The 22,157-nt window shown below is 45.9% G+C and overlaps 1 protein-coding gene across 1 annotated transcript in view; it reads right to left on the bottom strand.

The window, feature by feature from the left end:
- Positions 1-14,941, bottom strand: part of mov10l1 (Mov10 like RISC complex RNA helicase 1) — a 61,113-nt gene extending 46,172 nt beyond the window's left edge. The window contains exons 1-3 of the mRNA XM_056281696.1: positions 14,851-14,941; positions 13,608-13,795; positions 6,436-6,586 (exon numbers count right to left, since the gene is read on the bottom strand). Of these exons, the coding sequence (XP_056137671.1) occupies positions 6,436-6,586; positions 13,608-13,795; positions 14,851-14,941 (430 nt within the window). The remainder of the gene's footprint in view (positions 1-6,435; positions 6,587-13,607; positions 13,796-14,850) is intronic.
- Between the last annotated feature and the right edge of the window lie 7,216 nt (positions 14,942-22,157).

The raw sequence follows: 22,157 nt of genomic DNA, 5'->3' as shown, positions 1-22,157 counted from the left end.
CGGTCAGATAGGACGCGAAGCAGGGCAGGTTAAGCAAACTGCTAGCCCATGCAGACCAGCAGTTTCGATAACACCGAGGGCAGTCTGGCAGTGGACTCACCTGGCACTGACTGTGGTGTTTTTGGTGTCGTCGTGTGGAGTGCAGGGAGGTGTGTCAAGGGTGTCTGTGGTGTTGTCGTATGGAGAGCAGGGAGGTTGTGTCGAGGGTGTCTGGCTGGGAGAGCTGGTGTTGGATTGGCCGAGGGAACCTGGTCTGCTGGGTCCAGTGGGCCCAAGGACCATGGCCCCTGCCTGGAGCTGCGCCCGAAGAGGAAACATCGAGGGCAGTCTGACAGGATGCAGGGCAGGCTAAGCTAACTGCTAGCCCATGCAGACCAGCAGTTCCGACAGTCACCCTGGCTGGCGTTCGTTCGTTCCCTTGGACAGTGATTTTTTTGTTTAGTTTGGATATATATGTTAGTTTGGATAGCTGTGTTCTTGTAGTTTTTGGATATGTGTTTTTATCTTTGTGTTGCACTGCTGTGGGCTGGGGGAAATTATATTTCGAAATGATAAAAGTGTTCCTGATTCGAGGCTGGGCTTCAACACCCCCCAACATCCAAATTTCTGGTCCATAATGGCTGTAGCTGTCAAGTCTACCCCCACTGTGTCAAGTGACCAAACATCATTTAACAGTCTTTTTGTATTCTAAGACATTTAGATGGCTGGTATAATAGTACCTGGTTAAGATAAGTTCAAGTTTTAGCTCTTCATTTGTTAGCCAGGTTATTTTGTATAAAATTAGTAATATGACTTTGTATGGGGGCGGCACGGTGTCACCGTGGTTAGCGCGGTCGCCTCACAGCAAGAAGGTCCTAGGTTCAAGCCCCGGGGTAATCTAACCTCAGTGGGTCGTCGTGTGGAGTTTGCATGTTCTCCCAGTGTCTGCATGGGTTTCCTCCCACAGTCCAAAGACATGTAAGTCAGGTGAATCGGCCATACTAAATGGTTCCTAGGTATGAATGTGTGTGTGTGTGGGCCCTGTGATGGCCTGGCGGCCTGTCCAGGGTGTCTCCCTGCTAGCCACCCAATGACTGCTGGAATAGAATCCAGCATCCCCACGACCCTGACAGCAGGATAAGCGGTTCAGATAATGGTTGGATGGATGGAAGGACTTTGTATGGGATGGTCATCATCAAGAACATAAACCTAATATTCTAAGGCAGACAGAATAAAAAAAATAAAACTTCTAAAATAATATCTATAAGAGAATACTTGCATACTCAATACATACTCTAAGCTCCCAAGTAAGCATCTGCTTTACAGAATGATCGGTATCTTTCTCAATAGAGTGCAAAGTTTCACATATGCGGAAACCCCACATATGGCAGGTCTCCACTAAACAGTGTTCATGCATCTAGCTATTGAGGAACATATTTTGTGATGTAGCAGCAGTTACTGTGGCCCAAAGATGACTAAAGCATGGGGGTCCAAGGATTTACAGGTTTAGTGTGTGTGTGTGTGTGTGTTTTGCATAGGGTGATGTGATGCGTCTAGTGCAATAGTTAGAGAAAAGATGCATGCTTGCTTACCACCTGCTTTTCTAACCTCTTGCTTACAGTTTGCTGCTACTGGCTAGCCCTTGTGGTGAACAAGGAAGCAGCCCAGTGCGTAAGCCTTCCCCCCACCAGTACATAGCCTCGCCTTCACCAAGCCAGGCCTCCTCGTGGCCACACACGGTAAATAGGCACCTCGCAGCCTCAGACAAACTTGGTAGGGGATCTCGGAGGTGCAGTGGTCCCCTGAGGCTGTTTATGGCCAACCACTGCCCCGCTGCCTTGTGGGAAGTTTATTAAGACAAAGGCTAGGGGAGCACACCCCGAGAGAAAAGCAACGTCTTTGTCGGCACACATTAGCCGGTTCTTCCAACAGTCTGGAGTTTCAGGCAGCCTCCTGCAGTCATGATGGGTGACTGGTCGTCTAAGCCCTTGCCACCAACCTGTCATGGCAATGGCAGCGCTACTGAGGACTGCGCACCCCCTGTGGTACTCTAAAAACCTCCTTGTGTAGGTCTCCACCTCTGACCATGGTGTACAATATCTGGCCCTATATCTGGTTGAAGTCTGGTGGCATTGGGGTGTCTGGTGACAGCGGCAGGGTAGAATGGCCTGGGAGCGCCTAGTCAGAGCCCTGCACGTCAGCAGCATGCGGTATATGGTTGCTAGCAGCTGGAATTGAGTGGCAGCTGCTTTCGGCAGACCCCCGTGTGACTGAGCACCCCTATTTAGGGACCACACTGCTCAACCCAATTGGGGAGGGGCCTAGAAAAGGTGGCCTAAAAATTGTGCACTCAACCAACCTCCTGGGTAGGTTACTGCACCTACCAGGAATTCCATCCTGCAGTAAAAACAAGAAAATGATCCCATTCAAATTGGCAACAAGGAATGTTAGGACTCTCCTTGACAATGATGGCAACAGACCATATCATAGGACCGCGCTGATAGCTTAGGAACTAAGACACTACAACGTGGACATCGCTGCTCGCATCGAAACCAGGCTCCTGGGTGAAGGCTCCCCGAGGAGGAGGGTACACCTTTTTCTGGAGAAGCTATCCCCCTGGTGGACAACATCAGCATGGTGTTGGATTGGCAATCAAGAACAGCATTCTACCCAGCCTCACTGAAACATCCACTGGACTAAGTGAGAGGCTAATGACCCTCCGTGTCCCCTTAGCAAAGGCATGCTATGCCACTGTATTACATGCATATGCACCAACACCACCATCTGACAAAGGTGTGAAGGACAGCTTCTACCAGCAACTAGATGAGGCCCTTCACCGTATACCAACAAAGGACAAGATCCTTCTTCTGGGAGACTTTAATGCTAGGGTAGAAAATAACAATGGTACATGGAGTGGAGTATTGGGTAGACATGGGGCTGGTCAGGTTAATGCAAATGGTCTGAGGTTGCTAACACTCTGTGCAGAGCATGACCTCACATTACATTACATTACAGTCATTTAGCTGACGCTTTTATCTAAAGCGACTTACAATAAGTGCATTTAACATAGGAAATCAGGAGAACTACTAGTCATCAGAGGTCATAAGTGCATCTAAACAAGCATCTAAGAGCAAAACTAGTGCTAAAGTAAAAGTGCAAGAAAGAGTTTTTTTTAAATGAGTGAATACAATAAGTGTTAAGAACAAGTAACATGGTAGTAGTTCTTAAAGAGGTGAGTTTTCAACCTGTGCCGAAAGATGGGCAGCGACTCCGCTGTCTTGACATTATTGGGGAGTTCATTCCACCACTGTGGGGCCAGGACAGAAAAGAGTCGTGACCGGGTTGATCGGCAGCAAGAGCCTCTGAGCAACGGGGCAATCAGGCGTCCCGAGGCAGCAGAGCAGAGTAGTCGGGCGGGGGTGTAGGGCTTGACCATGGCCTGGAGATAGGAAGGAGCTGTTCCTTTCACTGCCCTGTAGGCTAGCACCAGAGTCTTAAACTGGATGCGAGCAGCTACTGGGAGCCAGTGTAGGAACATGAGAAGGGGAGTTGTGTGGGAGAACTTATGGCGGTTCCTCACCATTATCAACACATTGTTTCAGCAGAAAACCAAATACAAAACATCCTGGATGCACCCACAATCTAACTGGCACACCTGATTGATTATATCATAACACGACATATTGACACTAGTGATGTCTTGCTGACCTGGACCATGAGAGGTGCAGAATACTGGACGGATCACCGCCTGATCATGACCAAACTCCACATCAAAGTGCGACCACCACAGCGTCTCAAGAAACCCATTAAGAAGCAATTGAAATATGCTAAACTGAAGTCAGCCCCAGCACGGAATGAGTTCCGTCACTCTGTAGGCATGATGGCACTCGAGTTTGAGCCCATTCTGAGTTCTGACGATTCCATGGATCAGAAATGGACCTTCCTAAACTCAATGCTACATCAAGCTGCAGTCGACTCTATAGGCTACAGAGTTAGAAAACATCAAGCCTGGTTTGACGAGAACTCTTGACACAATCACATCCCTGTTGGAAACCATGCGTAGGACACATAGGGCTACTCTCAAATGTCCTGCATCCGCCATCTTTCGGCAGCAGTGGCAAACAGCACACAAGGAGGTTCAGCCAACCTTGCACACGCTGCAAAATACATGCTGGATGAACAAAGATCACGAGATCCAATCATATGCTGACAGAAATTATATGCACAACTTCGACAATTCTATAAAGACTATATATGGCCCTAGGAACTCCTCTATCACACCCTTAAAATCAGTGGACGGATTGACAACCCTGAAAGACCAAAAGCAGATCCTGGCAAGGTGGGCTGAACATTTTGAAGCCCTACTTAACCAGCACTCACCAACCGACCAATCCATCCTGGAAGAGCTGCCAGTTTGTCTGCTCATCCCAGACCTCGACCACTCGCCAACTTTTCAAGAAGTCCTTGCAGCCACCAACTCCCTCAGGAACAATAAGTCCCCTGGCAGTGATGGTGTCTCAGTAGAACTCCTAAAACAAGGATGATACTTGTGCATCAGAATGATCTATCAGTACATCCTGCAGGTCTGGGACCAGGAGAGTGTCCCTCAACAATGAAGGGATGCTAAAATTGTCACCCTGTAGAAAAACAGGGCTGACAAATCCATCTGCGACAACAGTCACGACACACCCCTACTAGCTGTGTCAGGCAAGGTCCTAGCAAAGGCCATGCTATACAGGATGGTGAAGCACTTGACAGAACATCTGCTGCCAGAGTCATAGTGCAGATTCAGGAAGAACAGGAGCACTGTGTATATGATTTTCACAGTAAGACAGCTACAAGAAAAGTGCCACAAACAAGATCAGGACCTTTTCATGACTTTTGTCGACCCTCCAAAGCTTTTGACACTGAATAGAGAGCTACTGTGGAAAATCCTGAGAATGTTTACAAATTTTCTCAGACAGCCGAACTTTCTGTCACAGTTCCATGATGGGATGCTGGCACGGGTGGCCATAGGAGGGCAGGAATTGGCGCCCTTTAATGTATGCACTGGAATGAGGCAGGGGTGTGTGCTGGCACCAGTACTCTTCAACATTTTGCTCCTATGTGTCACAAAGCTTCTTCATAAAGATCGGGAAGGCAGTAGTGGGATCATAATAAACTTTAGGCTAGATGGAAACCTCTTCAACATTCGAAGGTTCCAGACAACCACCAAGTTGTCAGCAGGTCCTTGAGCTGCAGTACGCTGATGACTGCACTTTTGTAGCTCACACAACAGAAGACCTACAAACCATTCTTGACACAGTTGTGAATGCCTACACCACGCCGGATCTATCAGTCAACACCACCAAGACTGAGGTGTTATGCCAATGGAGGTCCAGCCCCCGACCAATGCCTGCCTATGCCTGTCTTCACTATAGAACACCAACCACTCTCAGTTGTTCCATCTTTTAAATACCTGGGCAGCATCCTTTCTGAGGGCTGCAACACTGATCACGAAATTCCCAATAGACTCAAACAAGCCTCTGTAGCCTTCGGCAAAAACAAACGCCTCCACCTGCACACCAAAATTGCCATTTACAAAGCTGTCTGCATCACAACTTTCCTATAAAGCTGTGAAGCCTGGTTCACATACAGCTGCCACCTAAGGTTACTGGAGTGGTTCTACATTATGTGTCTGCAGCGAATCATGGGGATCACGTGGCATGACCGTGTTTCCCCATGCTGATATTCTTGCTAGAACAAACTGCAAGAGCATAGAATCTACGGTGACTGAATACCAAATGTGCTGGCTTGGGCATGTCATCAGGATGCCTCAAGAACGCCTGCCATGTCAAGTATGGACAGCTCCATCTTGGCTGCCGGTCAGCAGGTGGTCAGAAGAAGCGACACAAAGACCAGCTAAAAGCATCGCTGAAGAAGTGTTGTATTGACCCCTTGAGATTGGAGCAAGCTGCCATCAACCGTTCCAACTGGTGGGAGCTCTGCCACAGAGGTATAGAACAGCTGGAAATGGAGAGGAATGTGAAACAACAACAGAAGACAGACAACCATGCCTGCCCCCACTAACTCAGACTTCATATGCCCAACATGCAATAAAACTTGTTGACCAAGAATTGGACTCGACATTCATCAAAGAACCCACCGTTAACGAGAGATGTCATCATCGGATTTGATGGACTACCAGGAAGTAAGTGTGTGTGTGTGTGTGTGTGTGTACACATGTTTAGCTATCCTTGTGCGGACCTCTGAAAGGTCCGCACAAGGAAAAGGGTCTATTTTAGGGTTAGGAGTTGGTTTTAGGGGTACGGTTAGAATTAGGGTTAGGGTAAGGGTTAGGCATGTAGTTTGCGTGGGTAAGGTTAGGGTTACGGGCTAGGAAATGAATGTAGTCAATGAGGGGTCCGTACAAGGATAGTGAGACACGACTGTGTGTGTGTGTCTGAGCACAGGTACCTTCACAAAGGCTTTGGTATAAAAAGTAGATGTCATTGATGAAGCCGTTGCTGCCATCAAATGATGTCACTTTGCCAATAAGAGGATGAAGTTTCAAACCGCCAGCCTCTAGACAGGATTCATCCTCCCAAGCATCTGAATCCTTCTCCAGCTGAAAGAGAGGGAAAACAGTGCATATACATGATTAGAGGTGAATTGAGTCACCTTTATTCATTGATTTTTTTCATAAGGAGAGAAAGGATTAAAACAAGATGTGATGTAATTATCAATAGTCCAACTACCTCACTAATAAAAAGTCTGTCAATTCAAAGTTCTGTAATATGAACTCCCAAAATGTAGTTTGTTTCATCAAGTCTTAGTCTTTTTGTCCTCTCTACATGAGAACATTGTGTTAAAGTTCTTCATGTTGACTAGAGATGTTCCGATACCACTTTTTCACCTCCGATACCGATATCAATCCGATATTTTGTTTTACTCTTGTACTACTACTACTACTATTCTCAGCTGCTCCCATTATGAGTCGCTACAGCGGATCATGTTTCCATCTCTTCCTGTCCTTTGCATCTTCCTCTGTCATGCCATGTACAAATAATAATAACAACAATGATAATAAAATACAAAGAGGCACTTTGCTTATGATAGCCAATTACCCAGCTAAAAACATCTCACTCAAATGGAGAACAAACAAACACTTCTCCAGAATATAGTCTACAACAGTTGGTTATGAAAGACTGCCACCCTTTATTCAAACACTACAACAAAAAAAAGCAAACAGGTACTGCAGTACTTAAAGCGCCCAACAGGTTTAAAGTCAAAACAATCAGCATTCAACATTGTAAAAAAAAAAAACTATCCCTTACAGTGCAGCTATGTGCAAATAGCATTGTAAAACACAACTTACATATGTACATTTCAAATAAATAACATAACATTAACACAGTTTAAACTGACTTTACTGACCTAGCTGCTTTATTTTTAACAATTGTAAAAATGAAAAAAAATCCCTTTCACAGGTGCCATTTCTCTGTCGCAAAGCTTTTGAACATATTAAGTTTGCTCACATAACCATGAGGGGCAGATTCTTCTTTGGGAACATAAGCTTTTCAGCGGTCTCCGCCATCTGCCTGTTCCTTCTTACATCAATAATAATTGAGGCTTTGCTAAAGAGCCTCTCACTCTAGTACACTTGCGCAGGAAGCACAGAGAAATTTAGCTGCCGTGGCTGCCAAGGATGGCAGTTGAGGCTGGTTGGCTTTCTAGTAAAGCAAGGGATTGTCCGACCGTGGAATAGCTGCCTCACTGAGGTACGCCTGCACTTAAATTTGTGCACTTGTGGTTATCCCACGACCGGGAAATACCATGCTTTCCTCCAGGATTTCTTTTTACAATGATTAAGAAACTTTACTCCATTCAGTTCAAAGACTTAAAAGTTGTCAATCACAAGTCAAATTTCAAACTACACCACTTATCTCCCAATCTCTTGTTTAACTTGGAATGGCCAAGCCTTAAAAACAGCTTTGGCCATCTGGTTAAGAGAAGTGACGCTGGCCAATGGGAACACAGATCCATTACACTGGTGCTGTTCCTCCATCAAAGACGCTGCCAAGGGTGCTGGTAGTTGTACCTGCAGCCTCCATCTGTGGAGTCTTGTCTGCTGGCTCAGAGGCTGTAGTTTCACAGGTGTAGTCTTCAACACTTCCTCAATCTTCCCTACTTCCCTGCTTCCTTTCCAAGTCTCAAAGTGTCTACATTTGTGAAGTACCTGGTATGATAAAATATATCAAATATTAATAGTCAAATAATTTCCTTAATAAAGTCAAGTTGTTTGTCTGTTCTTATACTTGATATGTGATTTGTGAAAATAATGAAATGGTAGTGGAAATTTCATAGAGGTGTGAGGAATTTGTTACTCTCATTCTCTCTCTCTCTCTCTCTCTCTCTCTCTCTCTCACACACACACACACACACACACACACACACACACACACACACACACACACACACACACACACACACACACACACACACACACACACACACACACACACACACACACAAAACGTTGGATCAGATTAGGCTAACGGAAATTCTCTTACCTGTCTTTGTAACGTGGATCCAGCAGAGTTGCAACCGAGTATAATGGCTCAGATTCCACATCGGCAAAATGGCTGTTGACCGTGTCAAGGAGGGTACTCTGAGTGGCCTACAAGTCCCTCATGCACAATTAGCTCCAGTGTGTGCTCAAAGCATCCTAAACTCACCACGCCAAGATGATCCATAGCCTTCTTCATATTTTGTGCATTATCCCTTAAAACTACATGCACTTTTGTGCAGTCAGAAGCAACAAGGACATTGGACTCATGTCTGAGCGCCAGATGTCTGTTGTGAAATTAACTGCGCCTACATTCTGCAAGGGTTTGGAGAAAAAATTGCAAACTTTGTTGCGCATATGAGGGATGGTCTTTTCCATTATATAATGGTGACTGGACAAAGTTTAGCGAGGCTCAAGGTGCTCAATTAAGCGTCGAAACCGCAGCACTGTTCCTTTAAATTGGACACCCTTAGACAATTTTCCAAGGTAAGAGAAAAGCTAAAAAAATTTTAGGGTTGCTTAACCATCACTTTAACATAGGAAATTCCCCATAGGCTATTAGATGACATTAGATCAGTATTTACACCCATAAGCCACAACATTAAAACCATCTGCTTAAACCAGTTTTTTCATGATTAAAAATGCTTTAAACTATAAACGTGTCTATAAACACTTAATATTTCATTATATGATATGTGTACTTACATAAGCAGACAATCATAAGTGAAGTGCATTCTAAAGTTAAAATTTTAAATGAAAATGGAAATCTTGTAAGCTCATTGGGAAGGGGTGGGGGTGGGTGCATTGTTTTGTTATTTAAATATCTTGGTATGTACTGGTGTTCATGATTACGTCTATCTCAACAGGTGCTCCAGGACCTGTAGAATTTTTCATATCTAAAAAAAATAAAGGCCACCCGCCATATTTAAAAAAGCATGGCATCTAATCTTACGTCAGTTTCACTCTTCTTCCTTCCATTGGAATTACATGGTACTGCATGTGGTGAAACTTATGTAGGAACAGACCACATGCATTTTGAAATATTCCCGTTATGTTGTGAAAAAGACATGACAGGTGACGCTCTACTTGGAGCATACTCCATTTAATCAACAACACAACTAATGGCCTTCACTCACGTGACTCAGGTAAAACATTTAACAGGATTGTTGACAGGATCTCTTCACATGCAGGTAATGCAAGAAGTTGAGTCACGACCCTACCTACTTCTTCATTTAAATAGCGTACAACAACTGGATATAGTTGTGCGTCTTTATCATTGCTGCTGTCAGTCGCAAGTGAGAAAAGTTTGACTTTTAGCAGAGTGGCCAAGTCAGCCGTCCACATAGCTGCCAAGGTTTGTGTAATAGCAGTTGTCTTGGTTCTTGCACACGCATACTTTGAGGCGATTTTGCTGTCCGGAAACACAGCTTTAATGAGGTGACCTATGTGATCTGAAATGGCAATGGGTGAATTGTGCTCGATAATAAAACTGGTAAATAACGTCTCTGCGTTGATAATTCCACACTCACTTCAATCAGTGACAAATCCGTCAATTGATTTGTTATCTCCGACGACCTGCGCATATCTGCCACGTTTGACGGTTTTATTGTGCTCTTTTAAATCATTCAACCCACCATGTTTGATGGAAATGTCGCATTTGCAGTACTCACAATACGCATCAGTTTTCTTGGCTTGATAAACCAAAATAGTTTAGAATACTCATCCCTAAACTTTTGGTGGCAAGTCCTAACTTTCTTTGAGGTAGACGCCGCCGTCATTGGCACTGCATTTAAATTTCTCGCTAAACTCACACAGGTTCTTCTTCTTGCCACAGAGAAAAAGACATCTTCCGTTGCAGCTGTTATTGAACTCTTGTGGTCGTGATTAGTCCCGCCTATTTCGACTTCTCATTGGATGCCCAAGTTAAATTCTGCCATCAGACTGGTAGATAACTAGTGGAGGGAAAAAAAATTCCAGAAAAAAACTTAGCGTTTATGACCGTTCTCATAACACAGTAGCAGAGGGCCAAATGCGTAGCTACTACCAGTAAACCGGAACAGTTGGCACCACTGCCTGGTGGTCATGTACTTCAATCTTCAATAGAATTTACACTTTAATATGTAATTCACTGTTATTCTTAAAGAGTTCTATTCTACCAAAATAACACAAATAGAGGCAGCAGTCGGAAGTGCCAATCAATTTTAAAAGTTGACAACCAATTTTCGTGTTGATGTTGTTGTACTGAACTACTACCGTTACTTGTTAGGTCAAGATCTACTACCCTGTTACTTGCTCTTAGCACTTATTGTATTCGCTCATTTAAAAAAAAAATCTTTCTTGCGCTTTTACTTTAGCACTGGTTTCGCTCTTAGATGCTTGTTTAGAGAGAAGATGCACTTATGACCTCTGATGACTAGTAGTTCTCCTGATATTATACGTTAAATGCACTTATTGTAAGCCGCTTTGGATAAAAGCGTCGGCTAAATGACTGTAATGTAACGTAATGTACTGTTCTGTTTATAGCTTTTTGAAAACTCAATAAAAACTTCATCATTCATTCACTCATTATCCAAACAGCTTATCCTGCTCTCAGGGTCGCGGAGATGCTGGAGCCTATCCCAGCAGTCACCGGGCGGCAGGCGGGGAACCACTCTGGACAGGCCGCCAGGCCATCGGAGCCAAAGTGAGAAAAAAAAGTTGACAAATAAAAGAACTGCTGGTTGGTGAATATGTATTCTGAATTGACCAGTGAAGCCCAATAGTGTGAGGTGTGCATGTTTTCAAATAAGTTAAATATTTAATTGCCGGGAGTCTGGGTAGTGTAGTGGTCTATTGTGTTGCCTATCTACCCGGGGATTGTGGTTCGAATCCCCGTGTTATCTCCAGCTTGGTCAGGTGCCCCTACAGGCACAATTGGCCGTGTCTGTGGGTGGGAAGCTTGATGTGGGTATGTGTCCTGGTCGCTGCACTAGTGCCTCCTCTGTTCGGCGCGGGGGGGGGGGGGGGGACTGGGGGGAATAGCATGATCCTCCCACGCGCTACGTCCCCCTGGCGAAACTCCTCACTGTCAGGTGAAAAGAAGCAGCTGGCGACTCCACATGTATCAGAGGAGGCATGTGGTAGTCTGCAGTCCTCCCCAGATCGGCAGAGGGGGTGGAGCAGCAACCAGGACGGCTCAGAAGAGTGGGGTAATTGGCCGGATACAATTGGGGAGAAAAAAGCCCCCCCCCCCAAAAAAAAATTAACTGCCATAATTCAAAATTGCTGCGCATGAATTTTGCCTTTCTCCGTCACGAAGACAAAGAAAGGCATAGATGGGTAGCCTAGGTTTTGTGTAAGCATTTGTGTTAAGGGCATCAAAGCATTTATGTTAAAAGGGCAGTTGGAAGTAAGAGTGCACTGATGCCAGGAAGTTGAATCAGCTCATCTGAACAAGTTTATTAGGAGAAATGTTTCATCACTCATCTAAGTGACTTCATCAGTCTCAGCTGACTGCAGGTATTACCCACTCTTATAAGCAATAGTTACATAATGACTGAAACCAGCGATCGGTTTCATAGGCAAATTGCTGTGACTATTAAGAGTTACAATGGCTACGTGGACTATTCACAAAGGATTGGAGAATAGTTGCATTGTAAGATGGCGACAGAGAAATCTTAGCCTCCCCCCCGGTTCAGGGATGGTCGCCATCTTACAATGCTGTGATTGCAACTACTGCCCAATCCTTTGGCAAGAGTACATGTGGCCATTTCAACTCTAATTAATTGTCAAAGCAATGTGCATATGAAACCGATCGCTGGTTTCGGCTGTGACGCAACTGTGCTGTTTATAAGTTTGCGGATACCTGCAGTCAGCTGGGACTGACGAAGTCACTTAGATGAGGAAAGAAACGTTTCTCTCCCTAAACACTGTGTCAAGATTCACTGATTAACTTTCTGGGATTTCCTTACCTGGTCTATTGAGCATGCATCAGGACAGTGCATTGATGCATTCTCTTGTCTCTATACCTGACTGACAGAGTATCAGCTAAATTTTTGCTTGTGCATGGTTTTATTAAAACAAAAATTGACTTGTTTGTTTACCTCATCACAAAGTCGGACCACGTCTTCATGTGTTTCTTTGCAAGCAATAACTTTAACTTTAGTTTTGCTTAAGACAACTGTTAGCAGATTCAAATTAAAAAAACGAGACTATCTGCAGTGATAGTCTACTTCACATTCTTGGTGATAAGTTGTGGTTTAAACAAACATTTTTTTCAATAAAAATGGGGTTTATATCCGGTGATGCAACGATGAAAAGATGGTTAAACAATGATCTTCAGTCGGTTATCCTCATTAGGCAGCTACTATCAACAATGTTTTCAGAGAAGCATTTTATTTATGTATTTTCCCCATTAAAATACACTATTATCCACAACTTGCGTCATTGTACATGTACGCATACATTGGAGCGGCATAACTCAGGAGGTAGAGTGGGTCATACTGTAATCGGAAGGTTCCTGGTTCATTCCCTAGGTCCTCCAGAGAGAGTGTCGAAGTGTCCTTGAGCAAGATACTGAACCCCTAACTGCTCCTAATGAGCAGGTTTGTGCCTTGCATGGCAGCCTCTGCCAGTAGTGTATGAATGTGTGTGTGAATGGGTGAATGTGAGGCGTACACTGTAAAGTGCTTTGAGTGGTCGGTAGACTAGAAAACCACGATATATAAATCCATTTACCATTTATTGATTTTACATGTTTGATAACATGTACTTTGATGTATACTAAGAATTTATGTAACCTAAATTTATGTCAGCCCTAAAAATGGTGGGTAAACTATAGTGTGCAAACAAAAAAGTGGGTAAACTGCATTTAGATGTGTTAACCCTCAACTAAACCAATTTCAACCATCTCAAATGAGTTTCCTAACTAGTTTTTTTTTTTACATCGTAAGCAGACATTATTACCTCCTCTTTTCGTGTGGACTTCCACTTCATGTAAAATGCACTACACTTCATTTTAATGCACGAGATGTGCAACGGAAGTAAAGACTGACTGATTAGGTTGATTTATTTACTGAAAAAAAAAAATCCAGGTTCTCACCCTCAGTGCTTTCCAGCCACCCTGGGCACCTTCCTGGGCAGCAATACCATTCACCCTGTCCCCGACCTTCAGCGGGACCCCACCCAGGACCTCTCTGCTGGTGAAGTACACAACATCATCTATCAGGCCGTAGTCCGGACCCAGCTGGGTCACCACACTGTGCTGCAGCTTGCGGGTCTCCACCGTGGCTTGCAAAGAAATACAGAAATATTAAAAGAAAATACAGACTACAGAAATATGGACCAAAACTAGTGCTGTGCAACACAGAAAATCTACTCATATATTTTCGGAATGTGTGTGTGTGGTGTTAGTGTGTTAGTTAGTGTAGATAGCGGGACTGAAAACTAAAGCATTTATGATCCTAATTCTTTTTGGAGGTGGTAGGTATTGTTCAAGAGAGCACGGGAAAAAACCCAGAAAATTAGAATTATACATAATTACGCATAAATATGCAAAATGTGAATTTTTCTAAAAATGGCTAAAAAACACTTTTCTCGGCATGTCAGATGATTCTGAGCATCTTTGATTTTTTCACTTATATAAAAAAAAAATTCTGGGACTTAAATGTTTTGGCATTATGCAAAATAATATGCATTTTTGCAAAAATGCACTTACGATCCTAATCTTTTTTGGAGGTGGTAGGTATTGTTCCAGAGAGGACCAGAAAAATAGCAGAAAATGAAAATAATTATGCATAGTTATGCAAAATATGCATTTTCTAAAAATGGCTAAAAACCACTTTTCTCGGCATTTCAGATGATTCCAAGCATTTGGGAGGAGGGAGCTGGAGTGTGGAGTGGGGGGGGGGGTTAGGGGCAGGGGGAAGGCGGTTAGCCGGCAGGATGACTAGACGGGTGGATCACCCGACCGCTACATTGTAGCGGGGTGCTCCTAGCATCACAATAATCACAACTTTACACACTATCAACACATCGGGACAACCGCTGACAAATGTAGAAATCCCATGTCTGAGAATCCCACTTGCGAGTTCCTCATAGGCTCGGTAATGTAAAGTCAACCCACAGGGTAGCTTCCGAGTTTTAACACTGAAAATACCCCCCAGACCTCATTTTGTGAGATTCTCGGGGGACGGGTTGTGCGCCGCCATGCGGCAACATCGGAATTTCATCGCGATACAAAGCAACCAAGGACGACGAACGGCCACGTGGAACGATCGCCTCCGGCGCCTCGAACCGCAGTACCCCACAGGACCGCTAGTTCAACGCATGCGGAGCCAACTCACCCTCCATCAGAAACGCGTCGTCCTCCTCGGTCGCCGTCCGCCATAACGGCGGCAGGATCCTGGCCAGCAGCCCGCGCAGTGCAGCGAACATGGCCGCTTTCTTACGTAACCGTCATGGGGGGGGAGGGAGAAGACGTTAAATGGAGAGAGGACGGGGGGGGGGGAGAAAAAGTTTAAACCGGGGGGGAAGAAAAACCAAACAAACAAACTAAAGGTTTAAACCGTGCGAACAACCCGCAAACCCACTTCACCACCGCGGCGTCGTCAGACAAAGACAAGATGGACGCCGAGGCCGCAAACAAGCTAGTCGCCGCTAACGCCGCGGCAACGAAAATGCCGCGTCGCCGCAGATATAAAATATATTAAACAAAAAAAGGAAAATATGAATTTAGAAATATCAATATATAATTAACCGAAGAATACGTTCATTTGTAAGGCGTTTACCCTCGAAAGTGGTCCCGTTTTCGCCGTAAGTGACTTCCGCGGTGTGGAGGGGCCGTGTGAGCCCTCGCCGAAGGACGGACGTTAATGGCTCACGTGTGCGGCGGTCCCGTGTCTAGGGGCGCCACTAGGGGGCGCACTGACGGGCTCCGAGAGTGTTTTTTTTTTTAATGAAAACTATAACATCCGACTGACGTCAAGATTATTTAAATAACACGTTTAAAAACGAGGGAGGTTAATCAGAGTACTACACACTACTGCTACTACTTTCGGCTGCGCCCGTTAGGGGGCGCCACGGCGGATCGTCCGTTTCCATCTTCTTCCTGTCTTCTGCGTCTTCCTCTGTCGCACCAGCCACCTGCACGTCCTCCCTCACCACATCCATAAACCTCCTCTTTGGCCTTCCTCTTCTCCTCTTCCCTGGCAGCTCCATATTCAGCATCCTTCTCCCAATATACCCAGCATCTCTCCTCCACACATGTCCAAACCATCTCAATCTTGTCTCTCTTGCTTTGTCTCCAAACCGTCCAACCTGAGCGGTCCCTCTAATACAGTGGTTCTCAACCTTTTTGGGGTCCTGGACCCCCTGCGTATTTCTGATCTACCCTGAGGACCCCTCCACCTGATCTTGGGGGAGGGGGGTTGCAATTTGATAGAAACAGTAGAAACTGCATTGTAAATGGCATTATAGCATTTATTCACTCTTTGGGGCAAAAATAAGAGCTTTCAGTGGTAACTTAGATATAGTTAACAAAACAGAATTCTTTTGCAGTAACTTTCAGATATATGTAACAAAGCAGAATTCAGTAACTTTCAGATATATGTAACAAAACAGAATTCTTATGCAGTAACTTTCAGATATATGTAACAAAACAGAATATGTATTCAGTAACTTTCAGATATATGTAACAAAACAGAATATGTATTCAGTAACTTTCAGATATATGTAACAAAACAGAATATGTATTCAGTAACTTCCAGATATATGTAACAACAGAATTTTTATGCAGTAACTTTTAACAATGCAAACGGGAGCGAGACCCCTTATTAAAATACAATAAATTACACTTGTGAAACAGATGTAATTAGAGAAAAAAGTCCTGTTACCCTTTATAGTTTAGGTAGATAAAGGTCTCAGTCACATTTGAGTAAAATAATCCTATTTCTATAAATGTCATAGGATCTTTTTTTTAAAGATATTTTATTTCCACGGACCCCTTGCAATTACACCACGGACCACTAGGGGTCCGCGGACCCCCGGTTGAGAAACACTGCTCTAATACACTCGTTCCTAATCCTGTCCTTCTTCATCACTCCCAATGAAAATCTTAGCATCTTCACCTCTGCCACCTCCAGCTCCGCCTCCTGTCCAATCAGAGTACTACACAACATCACTAAATAACGCTGTAGAACTGAACAGGGCACACTAACGAGGACGAGACGTAGCATGATACACGCAGAGTCGAAATATTAAAAAAAAAAAAAGAAAAATACCTCGGAATATTTCATATTGGAAATTTCCGACTCCAAAGTCGCTCGTTCACGCTGTTGACTCGGGGAAGATAACAAAAGAACGGGGGCATGCTGTCAGACGTGTCGTTATTTAATTCCTCCCTTTTCCCCCCAATTGTACTTGCTCAGTCACCCTACTCTTCACATCCGGCTTCCCACCCGCAGATACGGCCAGTTGCGTCTGTAGAGACGCCCGCTCAAGCCCGAGGTAACGGGGATTCGAACCGCCGACCCTCGTGTTGGTAGGCAACGGAATAGACCGTTACGCTACCCTTTTTTTTAAATTAAGTTCCAGAGTCTTAACAGACTCTTTAAACTCACCTTCAAATCCAGAAAAAAATGGGGATGACTTTTGTTGTTCTGCATTTATGTATGTGAAATGTACCATACAGGATGAACAAATTTACAATGAATTCAATGTTATTTTTATCATGTTCAAAATATGTAACGACTTCTTTACATTTGACTGTAATGTTATGTTTAGTTTTGCACAGTATATAATTTTTTAATTTGATACCAAAAGGTTATTTAATTTATACAATGGTTAAATAAATGTGTTAGGGATTCTGGTTCAATATTGCAAAAATTGCACTTGTTTTCTACTTCTAAGAATTTGGAGAAATAAACGTTTGTTGGGTATATACTGTGCAAAACTTTGATGTGGACTTCTCTGACCTTCTTGTTGAAACAGAATTTATATGGTAACAGTCATGCCTTCTGCCAATTAATACCTGTAAAAATATTGTCCCCAACAGCCTTCCCCCTAGGAGTGATTTTCCTCTTTTCATAGAATTTATTATGTGTTTATGTGTGCATTTAACATTCATAATGTAAGTATTATTAATCTTCAAAGTAGGTGTTATCCTCAATGCTTCTTGAAATTGGAGATGGCTTTGCATTTGATGGGAAAGACCTTGGGGAACAGCTTTCATGTCATAGTTAAACTCTCTGTTCTGACTGAGAAATTTAAAGGTCTGTTGTAGTCAGTCTATTCTAGGCCTATATTAGTTAGCTACTCCGCATCCTTTGCGGTGCGTATGTGACACCTAGTGGCGAGACTGGGTAGTGTATTTTGTGTCTGTGTCAGTGTAAACGTCAGGTAGATGTTTGGAAGGAATGGGTTCAGCTCCCACGCGTTTCAAGCGGAGAAAGACAGTTGTTCTATAAGCGTCGGATCCTTGGAGCGATACGTCCGTAAGTGTTGTTTTTTCTTGTTATATGGAAATATGATAATTAACACTTACGTGAGTATGTATATAATAGTTATAAGGATGTAATTTCATGTTAGCGTAGCTCATTATTTTACCTCGTGTAGCCTATGCTAATTAGCTAACTGCATGTGAATGTGCGTTGGCTAGTTTGTGTGCGTATGAAATAGGTAATGTGAAAAGACAGAAAAGACTATTTGGGTACTTAGTAATTGCATTCTTTATTTGTGTTTCTTTAGTTTTACGAGAGAGGGAAAAGGGAAAACGAATGTACGGAGTAAAGTCTTCAATAAACTTCCAGCTGAAGAAGACGTCAAGCTCGAGCCGCATTCATTCTCTTGTTCGCTATCTGCCTACGCCTTGTTAAAGGCACAATTGCTAGGGCAGAATATTCTCTATTTGTTACAGGAAAGGATCTGACAAGGAGGAATCGTTCATAACTAAGCAACAAACCGTTGTCGTCAAACAAATCACTTACATAAATTATATCTTTATCTGCCCAATCTTGTTTGAAAATAAATTTGTTCCCAACAGTGATGTCTTCATTATTCCATATTATGGTTGTATGTGAGGGAAAATTACGCATGTAACATAATGTCCATGCCAGGATGGCTTGTTGGTAAAATTTAGATAATTTTAAAGGCAGTTTAGTGGTGCTGAAGTTACATATTAGAAGAAAAGAAAGACCTCCCACTTTTCTAAAAATATTGCTTGGAATAAAATACAAAACTGCGTTTGGGGCTTTGATGCATTCCTTGATCCATTTTATTTTAGATGTATTATTTAAGTCAATGAAGTTCAATAACTCAAGCTCACCTTCTTTCCTGGACCTGAGAAGTATAACTTTTTAGATTTGTGGTGCCTATTTTTCCAAGCAAAATGAGTAAGTACGTTATTGATTTCTTTAGATGCTGAGTCCTAGACAAATAATGATAAAGCAGGGTAAACAAGTATTGAAATACTTTCAGCCTTGGTTAAGAGGATTCTACCAAAAATAGATAAATCACGTTGCAGCCACATATTCATGATAGATTTTGTCTTTTTAAGTCTAGGAAGAAAGTTGAGTTGTTGTCTCTTTAACATATCTTTTGTCATATCAATGCCAAAATATTTGACAGCTTTTTTTCACTGGAATGTTGCCATGACAAGAACAGGGAGAGGACCCAAACTGCAGACGGTGGAGACAAACCGGTTGAGACAACTCTTTTATTACACAAAATTAACAAACAGCAGGTACAGATAGCCGGGAAAGCTCACAACAGACGAGGTGCTCTGACGACCTAGGTGCTCTGGCGACCAAGGGTCTCTGTGTGTGTCTCAGTGTGTGTCTCAATGAGTATGAGACGAATCGACAACGAGCCAGAGCAACCAAGGGGCATGTCTACCCAGTGGGGCCCAGTCAGGGAGATTGTGCGCAGGTGCGCAGAACAGGGCAGAAACCGGACAGCCAATCAGAGAAAGGGGAGGTGAGGGAGGAGTATTAACCCTAACATGCATGTCTTTTTGATGGTGGGGGAAACAGGAGCACCCGGAGAAAACCCACCGCAGACACGGGGAGAACATGCAAACTCCACACAGAGAATGACCTGGGATGACCCCCAAGATTAGACAACCCCGGGGTTCCAACCCATGACCTTCTTGCTGTGAGGCAACAGTGCTAACCACTGCGCCACCGTGCTGCCCGGCTGGCCGCCGCTCAGGAAACAGACCTCGGAGGCGGCTGGAAGCAGATGTCGGAGGCAGCTGGATGGCCGCTACTCGGGAAGCAGACTTCGGAGGCGGCTGGAGAGCCACCCCTCGGGAAGCAGACTTCGGAGGCGGCTGTACAGCCGCCACTCAGGAAACAGAATTTGGAGGCAGCTGGACGGCCGCTGCTTGGGAAACAGACCGCGGAGGTGGCTGGATGGCTGCCGCTCGGGAAACAGACCTTGGAGGTGGCTGGACGGCCACCGCTCAGGGAACAGACCTCGGAGGCAGCGGAAGGGCCGCTCGGGAAACAGACCTCGGAGGCGGCGTGGCAACCGCTCGGGAAACAGACCTTAGAGGCGGCGGGGCGGAGGCTCTGGGAACAGGCTTCAGAGGCAGTGGAGCGGCCGCTCTGGGGACAGGCTTCGGAGGCAGTGGGATGGCCACTTGGGCACCAGGCTCCGGAGGCAGTGAGACAGCCGGCTTGTGGACAGGCTTCAGACGCCGCTCTGGAAACAGACCTCTGAGGCGGCATGGCAACCATTCGGGAAATAAACCTAGGAGGCGGCGTGGCAACCTCTCGGGAAACAGACTTCGGAGGCAGTGTGGCAGCCACTTGGGAATTAGGCTTCAGAGGTGGCAGAAGATCCGCTCGTGAAACAGAACCTCGGAAGCGGCGTGGCAGCCAGTTGGGAAACAGAACTCAGAGGCAGCGTGGCAGCCGCTCGGAGGAGAGACCTCGGAGGCGGCGGAAGGGCCGCTCGGGAAACAGACCATGGAGGCGGCGGGGCGGCCGCTCTGGGGACAGGCTTTGGAGGCAGCGGAGTGGCCGCTCTGGGGACAGGCTTCGGAGGCGGTGGGATGGCCACTCGGAGACCAGGCTTTGGAGCCGGCAGTACGGCCAGTCGGGGACCAGGCTTTGGAGGCAGCAGGACAGCCGGCCTGTGGACAGGCTTCGGAGCAGGCTTTGGAGGCGGCGGAAGGGTCGCTCTGGAAACAGACCTCTGAGGCGGCTTGGCAACTGTTCAGGAAACAGACCTTGGAGGCGGCGTGGCAACCTCTCGGGAAACAGACCTCGGAGGCAGCGTGGTAGCCGCTTGAGGAACAGGCTTCAGAGGCGGCGTGGCAGCCGCTCAGGGGACAGGCTTCGAAGGTGGCGGGACAGCCACTTGGGGAACAGACTTCAGAGTCGGCCCGGCAGCTGCTCGGGAAGCAGGCTTCAGAGGTCGCGGAAGAGCCGCTCGGGAAACAGACCTCGGAGGCAGCATGGCAACCGCTCGGGAAACAGGCCTCGGAGGCGGCGTGGCAGCCTCTCAGGAAACAGACCTCGGAGGCAGCGTTGCAGCCGCTTGGGGGACAGACTTCGGAGGTGGCGTGGCAGCTGCTCAAGGGACAAGCTTTGGAGGTGGAGTGGCAGCTGCTCGGGAGACAGGCTTCGGAGAAGGCGGGACAGCCACCTGGGGGACAGACTTCGGAGGCGGCCCTGCATCTGCTCAGGGAGCAGGCTTCCAAGGTGGCGGAAGGGCCGCTCGGGAAATAGACCTCAGAGACGGCGTGGCAGCCACTTGGGGGACAGGCTTCAGAGGCAGTGTGACAGCTGCCCGAGGGACAGGGTTCGGAGGCAGCGTGGCAGCCGCTTGGGGGACAGACCTCGGAGGTGTCGTGGCAGCCGCTCAAGGGACAGGCTTTGGACGCAGTGTGGCAGCCGCTCGGAGGACAGGCTTCGGAGGCGGTGGAAGAGCCGCTTGGGAAACAGACCTCGGAGGCAGCATGGCAGCCACTCGGGAGACAGGCTTCGGAGGCAGCCCTGCAGCCGCTTGGAGAGCAGGCTTTGGAGGTGGCAGAAGGGCCGCTCGGGAAACAGACCTCGGAGGCGGCTTGGCAGCCGTTCAGGGGACAGGCTTCGGAGGCAGCGGGACAGCCGCTCGAGGGACAGGCTTCGGAGGCATGTCCGGCATGACGCCCATCATACCCCCTTACAGCCGCCCTACGACGGCCCCTTCTGTGTCCTGGCGGCGGGGGCAAAGAACTTTGTGGTGGACGTGGGCAGTAAGCCGGAGCGGGTTCCAGTGGACCGCCTCAAGCCGGCTCACCTGGACTTGGACAGGCCGGTTCAACTGGCCCAGCCCCCCTCGGTGTGGATGCCCCCCCTGCCCCTACTTCCATTAAGAGGAGCCATTTTGGTCACTTTATTCATCCCCCGCCATGTTGATTTGTTTTTCTTCTTTTTGTCATGGTGAATTTTGGGGGGCGGGCATGTGTAGTGACCTACTTACAGGTTACATATTCCCCATGTGGAAGAGATTGTCCCTTTAAGACAGTGGGTTCAGGAGTTTGCGGAGATGATTGTGGGTGGACTTGAGGGCGTGGTTTTGGGTATGAAAAAGCTGTTGATTTGATGTTTTTTGTTGGAAAATAAACAACGCCACAGCTGTGTGGTCAAAAGGAGAAGTGGTCTCG

Source organism: Lampris incognitus, chromosome 6 (assembly GCF_029633865.1).
Source record: "Lampris incognitus isolate fLamInc1 chromosome 6, fLamInc1.hap2, whole genome shotgun sequence".
Taxonomy (NCBI): domain Eukaryota; kingdom Metazoa; phylum Chordata; class Actinopteri; order Lampriformes; family Lampridae; genus Lampris; species Lampris incognitus.
This window is presented reverse-complemented; position numbering and strand designations above follow the sequence as displayed.